Below are 6,980 nucleotides of genomic sequence, written 5' to 3' on the forward strand. Positions count from 1 at the left end.
AGCTCAGAGACTCTACTATCTTTTAATATAGTTTCACTAGAATAAGAACACCGTTCTTATTGAAAAAAGAAGCAACAGTGAATGGATACGACTCTGAAATTATTATCTCAAGACAGTACGTGAGGGTTACTGGCCAGAGTACTTTCTGGAAATATCTGAATAGACTTATTCACAGCACCACCAAAAAGAAGCAACCCAACTGTGTTACAATTGATGTGGACAGAGAGGAGAAACACCATTTCAAAAATGAGAAAACCTTTCAGAATGAACATACTTGCTGGAGTGAGAAAAAGCAGCAGAAAAATCTGCCTTCAAGGGATCTTAATTTAGAAAAGAAAAAAGTAACAATGAAAGAATGGTTTCTAAATGTATAATGAAAGAAGCTACTAGCACCTAGGAGAACTAGAACAGAACAGAACTATGTTGCTGAGAATAAAATGTCCTAACCCAAAGTAAAACTACATGTAGAAAACCCCCAATTTAGTCTTGATGTAAGGGGAGGCCACTGAGAGAATGTCATAAAAGTAATTTAGTTCTGAACACTTAAGTGTATTCAAACTCAGCACTTAGATGAAAAATTAAACATTAAAGAGAAGTCTTAAGAAAACAGATTTTGTTTTCTGCAATGTTGGTAGCCAGACAGCGTGCGAATATTAGTTACTGTTTGAGTTATTATGAAGTTAAATGTACACCGTAACATATTCAAATTCAGACTTTTAAAGGACAGAAGCAGTCAAAGAATAAGGAAAATATCAATGAAAGAGGATGAGAAAATTATGAAGATGACTGAGTTACTTTTCACAGAATCACAGAATCACTAGGTTGGAAAGGACCTTCAAGATCATCAAGTCCAACCATTAATCCAGCGCCACCATGTCCCCTAGACCATGTCCTGAAGCGCCACATCCACACGTTTTTTGAACACTTCCAGAGATGGTGACTCCATCACCTCCCTGGGCAACCTGTTCCAATGCCTGACCACCCTCTCGGTGAAGAAATTTTTCCTAATATTCAATCTAAATCTCCCCTGGCGCAACTTGAGGCCATTTTCTTTATTTGAGATAAAAATAAAATTCAAGAAACAGTAGAAGAAAGCAAGACATATTACAGAGCAAAACAAATGCTGAATTTAACACATTGTGGTCTCACCTGTCTCTATTTCCCTTGTCACAAAAATGCTGTCTCTGAAACCTTCCTTTTCTGTTCGAATTGTAAAGTTGTACAGCGTACCAGGAGTAAGGTTGGAAAATGTTGCTGTTTCTTGCTTGACCTTCTGGACCTAGAAAACCAAATACAGCTTTCATAGAACTGCTTGCAAAATTTATTTATATTATGTAAATGGTACCTTCATCTATTCTAATAGGAGACATAGCTTTTAATTTCACCTCAGATTACTTAATAGATGACTTAAAAAAATAACTGCATTGCCTATAGACAAATGGTCTTTTAAAAAACATACCCTGAAAGCACTTGCACAATTTACACATGTGACTTCGTATTGATAAAAATTTCCATCAGCACGGTCCCAACCAATCTGTATTGAAGTGTCTGTAATGTTATCTTCTCGTACGTTGTGTGGAGCTGCCAGACCTACAGAAGAACATAAAACACATTACTGTTCAATCGAAGACTCTGTTCAATCCAACACTTTTTATATTTCCTGTGGAGACATAAAAGTGAAGACAATCAGCAACAGATTCAAACAAATAGAGGGCAAAATCTCATCTCAGGCATGCAAACACACAGACATTCTAAAATAGGAAAATGGAGAAAGAACAAATAGATAATATTGCCACTATTCAAAGAAAATGTCTTGCTTGCTCACTTATGTTAAAATCACATGGGACTGAACATGCATTTTTCCCTGAGGATAGAGCTGGCACTCCTAGGAAGAAAAATCCTCCAGAATGAAGTTAATCACTCCAATAACACCAGCATACTGCTGAGAATGTACCTAAATGTTGTCAAACAGCTCAGCAAAACTGGGTAGACCAGGCAAGACAAATACATTTTATACCTAATTAGTATGGCCTTGTATGATACCGTTCAGATCACATTACAGAGGACCTTCGATTCCACTCTGCATCTCTTTCATCCCCACTACAGCTGCTTCTGGCTGGAATGTACCAAAATTTACACTTTTTCTAAGAAAAACTATATACATGTGAGGGGTCAGTATTTTTTTTTTTTCTTCCAAGTTGGGGCCCCGCAGGAGGCAGACCAAAACTAAGTTTTCTAAGGCAGTTTCATGATAAGTTTAGGAAATTCTTTCATAATATCAATCAAAACCCAAGTTTTTATTAAAACTACAGTTAAAGAAAAATCAGCTTTCAAGCTTTTCACTATTTGGGGTATATTTTTTCTGTCTTGCTCTTATTCTCTTCTTCTTTCTTCCTTGCTTCTTTTTATCCTTTCTTAACTTTTCTTTTTATGCCATTTCTGCTCAGAGAGAAACCAAGTAGAAACAAATTTTAAAGGAAAATGCTAAAATAGGAAAGGAAAAACTTCTGGAAGTATAATTATCACAAAAAACAGGAAAGTCAAAACCTAGAATTTCAGCGGGTATTTTTAAACAGTTTTTAAGTTCTTACTAAAACTCCTTTTTTAAAGGCCTTGCTAGAAGGAGTTCCCCTCCCCTAATACTTTTAAAAATGTCTTTGTTACTGAATTTATTATCCTGAAAAATGGGAACATCGATGCTTTTATTATTTGCTTAAAGATGCACCAGGAAAAATAAACTTGCTAATTTCAAGACGCAGAAATTATTCCATTGATACTCATCTTCTTGACTAAATTAAATCGTAAAAACATGTCTTGTTTTCCACAAGGACAACAATTTAATACAGCCTAAATTCCTGAAATACTTGCTAGACAGTTTTACAGACTTGATATAAAAACCCACAGTTTTAGAAAGTTTAGAAATTATATGGAACAGTTACACTCTTGTTTAAAAACCAGCTAGTGTTAGTATAAGTATTAATTGCATACACAGATATGACCTCTATAAAGGTCATTTTTAAATAGCCTGTCTTTTCTACAGCACTGAAATAAAATTAGGTTAAAAGAGTATACAAATTTAATATGGTGCAATTTTATAGGAATAAACTTAAAATACTCACATGTCTTTACACCTGTTAAATGGTAAAAGGAGCTCAACATTTTTCCACTTTTTGTGGAGATGAAGAAATCATATTCTGTTCCTGCAGTAAGGTTTTCAACTGTTATTTTACCATCACTTTTTAGAATGAATGTTTCATTAGGTCCTCCTTTACTTGCAACGTATATGCCATCAAATACTCCAGTATCAGGCATGCGAACAAATAATACCACAGCATTGCTATAAAGCGCATAAGGAACTACAATTTGAACAGGCTTGGGCTCTGAAAGAAGAAAAAAAAAGATTGCCACATGTTAAATCAGTTGAAAATAAATAAATAAATCAGTTGAAAATAAAGCTACCATAATAAAACATGTCATTGCTCAGAAACAATAAACAACCTGATCTTTTTAGGTGTTTAGTACTCAAATCCTAAAAGCATTTGACAAATGACTTCAGGATCAAAGCAAGTCAGCCTTCCAAAGGTATCAGTGAATTACCTTTTCAACCACAACCACACCAAGAAGGTAAGTCAGGATAGCTGAAAAAATATACAGAAAGGTACATGTGGACAGGAAGATGAGCATGGAGAACGAGAAACGTTTGATGGATGTGATATTGACATGTTTCATTTTCTTCCCTTGCAGCTGGCTCTGACAGCTGTGAAAAAACCCATCTAGAATTTTGTCATCTGTGTTTTGAATCTAATCCTATATAAAAAATTCTGAAAAAGACTAAGCCTGCTACCCTCCAAAATACCATAATCATTTAGAAAAAATGACAACACAGATTTCATAGATCTATAACCTGACAGCTGCAGCCTTTATATAACCACATGTATGATTCCTGACCATTCCTTTCACATATGTAAAACATGTAAACTATGACTAACAGGAAAGATCCTTTGATAAACAATGTAAAGCTTTTACCTTTCAGCTACTACTACTTCTAATTCTTAAAATCTTTTCCCAGCGCCCTCTCACCAATAGCAGGCTAATTTCTCTCTCACGGTTCACAGAACATCTAACACATCTCCAAAAACAGTCTGTTTCAACCATGCCAATATTTCTTTATTTCACTGCAAATCAATGATTCACCCGATTTCTTCTGTCAGTGGGAACAAGATTCCCTGCTGTGGTCTTCATCACAGTTAAACAACATTCAGTACTACCAACGTGTTTCCCAAGGCTGCACCTCTTTGAAAGTTAAGGGATCTGCTTTGCTGTTAACAAATAGGATTGGATCGGTACATTTCACACCCTAGTTTTGATACCTGGCTATTAAGAAAATCGACTTAATCTACCAAATCTGTTAGACGATAGTACTGATACTGAGACTGATGTTGTGTGTATTATAGTCTGTAGTTTCCACCGTTCAAAGATATCTTACTTAAAGTGCATTGAATGGTCTTCAGTTCACTCATATTTCCATTATCCACACTCGCCACTGCTATTTCATAAGGCATTCCAGGAATTAGGAGATCAATCTTTAATTCTTCTGTATTGTTTACTAAAAACTTCATAGTGTCACCTATGTCTGCATTAGGCTTCACTTGAATGTAGGATCCCTGACCCTCTTGTGGCAGCTTCCAGTGAAGGATTACACTCTCTTCTTGTACATCCTCTGGGTGAATATAAACAGCTGTAGGTGGGCTGACAGCTTGATCAAAGAAAAAAATGTCAGTATAAAATCACAGATAAAATTTACTATTAATTAACAACCACTTCCCAATGATGCCTTTTGGTTTATTTTTCTTCTAAAAACTTCTTGATTTTAAACCTACTAATTCATTTAATTATTTCTTAAAATAGTTTGTAGATAACTACTTGTTTACAGAACAGATTCAGCTGTTTTCTCACAACAAACAGGGACTTATTTCACAAGTGTATTCTGTTCCATTGGATATATACAGAGCAACAAAGATGACTCAGTCCGAGTCACAGTATCTAGATTAGAAAAATAAATTAATCTGTCTTCACCTACATAATCTGAGACATTATGGTAATGTTTCTACTTCCCTAAAATAAAATATACAAACTATAAACATTCATCAAATATGATGTCACTTCTTTAGCACATACAAATGTGCTGTAAGTAAGCAAGTGAATAAATAAAGGAATAATTATGCTCACTCTTTTGGAAGGTTCTGAAGGTTAGACTCAGTAAACAGAGAATATAGAAGAGAATTCCCCCAACTTTCCCCAACACATCCCAACAAACCACAATTTGTATATGGCCTGAAAAATACTTTTGTGCTTTGTATTTCAATTTAAACCCTGCCTAGTGAAATAAAACCTCCAGAAAATTGATACGTCACCTGTTGTGATTAAAATAGGCTTCTCATGGCAGCTTAGAGTTCCTTTTTCTGCTACATTCTGTAAATACACCTGATACTGATGATAAGGTTTTACATTTCCTATTACTATTGAAGTCTCGCTTTTTTCAGCTGGTAACTGTTCCCAAATGTTGGCTTCAGTATCCAAAACATTGATGAGGTAGTAATGAAAAGAAGCATTGGATGAATGCTCTGGAGGCTTCCACTTTAAATGTATTTCTGAAGATGAAACATATGTAGCCTCTAACTGCTGGGAGTGCAATGGTCCTATTGAATAAGATTAGGAATAGAAATAGGATAACAGCTTCTGATATCTTTTTTCAATAACTTTTTTCCAAATACAGCCTGAAAAGCTAACAGTACACATTTATAAGTGCTAAATAGCATTAGAGCAAATGAAGCCAAGCAACTTTGACTATGTATCTAATATTGATATGCAGGGGAATATTTTCACTAATTGAGGTTTTCTGAATCCCACAGCTCTTTATGTAGAATTCAGTCTCGTCACTTGGGTGCTCCCTCTTATACTTCAATCAGATCAGAAACATCATCTAAGACAACAGTATGAATAACGCATGTTGGTTAAAACCTTGTCCTAACGTATTAAATGGCAAAATCTACCGAATTTCATTAAGTGTAAGAGTTCAATGCACACTATTTTCATAAATCATTTTAAAACAGTTCTTCATTATGTCTCCTACACCTCTTCCAACAACTCACTCACCAGTCTAATAATTAGTAAATCATCTTATTTTTCCTTGCCTGGACAATCATGTTTTTGTAGATAGCAATGTTGCAGCTGAAAAGCTGCTTTCTGAGGTAGAACACATTTGCTTCTCATAGGAGAAAAGAGAAGTATCTTTCCTCCGTTATAGAGGTAACTTGCATTACAAGGTCTTATATACAGAAAACTAACCATCAGATTAGGGAGCAGAGAAACTGGTAGGCACAGGAGATGGGAGGACTCTGAAGTGCACTAAAGCAGCCCAGGCGAAAAAGTGAACTGTACAAAATGTACTTGCTGGAGAAATGAAACAGTTTTTTCCCCTCAGAAAAAAATCTATACTTTGTTCTGACTTTAAGAAAATGGACTTCTATCTCATATTTGGACTGCCTTGCCGGAATTGGTAAAAATGTTAGGGCTGTATGTTTTCTTTAACTTTTGCAAATCTGAGTATTTTCCCACTACCACAGAAGCAGGAACCTGAAGAAAAGCTGCACCTAAAATTGTGTCCATTAAGTACTTTTTCCTTGAGGACATGTCCATTTGATCACCTTTAGATGGAAAGGCATTTTTCATCTCTACCAACTGGCAGGTTTCACTTGCCTTCGTTCAGCTAGATTTTACTAGAACACAAGTTAATTGGTTGATTAATTTTTCTTATGCCATACTGCATCATGCAGTGGGTCAAAACACATGGTATTTTTAAACCATGAAGCTTGTCTTAATCTTTACTGCAGATATGTAGGAGTATCTCTGTTTAGTCCAACAAAATCTTTTACTTCAGATTGGAATGTATGCTTCTGCATTTCATCAGCATGGCCAAA

General features: G+C 35.3%; 1 protein-coding gene across 1 annotated transcript in view; it reads right to left on the reverse strand.

The window, feature by feature from the left end:
• PTPRQ (protein tyrosine phosphatase, receptor type, Q) overlaps nucleotides 1-3,312 on the reverse strand; it is a 131,389-nt gene extending 128,077 nt beyond the window's left edge. The window contains exons 1-3 of the mRNA XM_010293847.1: nucleotides 3,120-3,312; nucleotides 1,460-1,590; nucleotides 1,150-1,279 (exon numbers count right to left, since the gene is read on the reverse strand). Of these exons, the coding sequence (XP_010292149.1) occupies nucleotides 1,150-1,279; nucleotides 1,460-1,590; nucleotides 3,120-3,312 (454 nt within the window). The remainder of the gene's footprint in view (nucleotides 1-1,149; nucleotides 1,280-1,459; nucleotides 1,591-3,119) is intronic.
• Between the last annotated feature and the right edge of the window lie 3,668 nt (nucleotides 3,313-6,980).

This window comes from Phaethon lepturus, unplaced genomic scaffold (genome assembly GCF_000687285.1).
Source record: "Phaethon lepturus isolate BGI_N335 unplaced genomic scaffold, ASM68728v1 scaffold2629, whole genome shotgun sequence".
Classification (NCBI taxonomy): Eukaryota; Metazoa; Chordata; class Aves; order Phaethontiformes; family Phaethontidae; genus Phaethon; species Phaethon lepturus.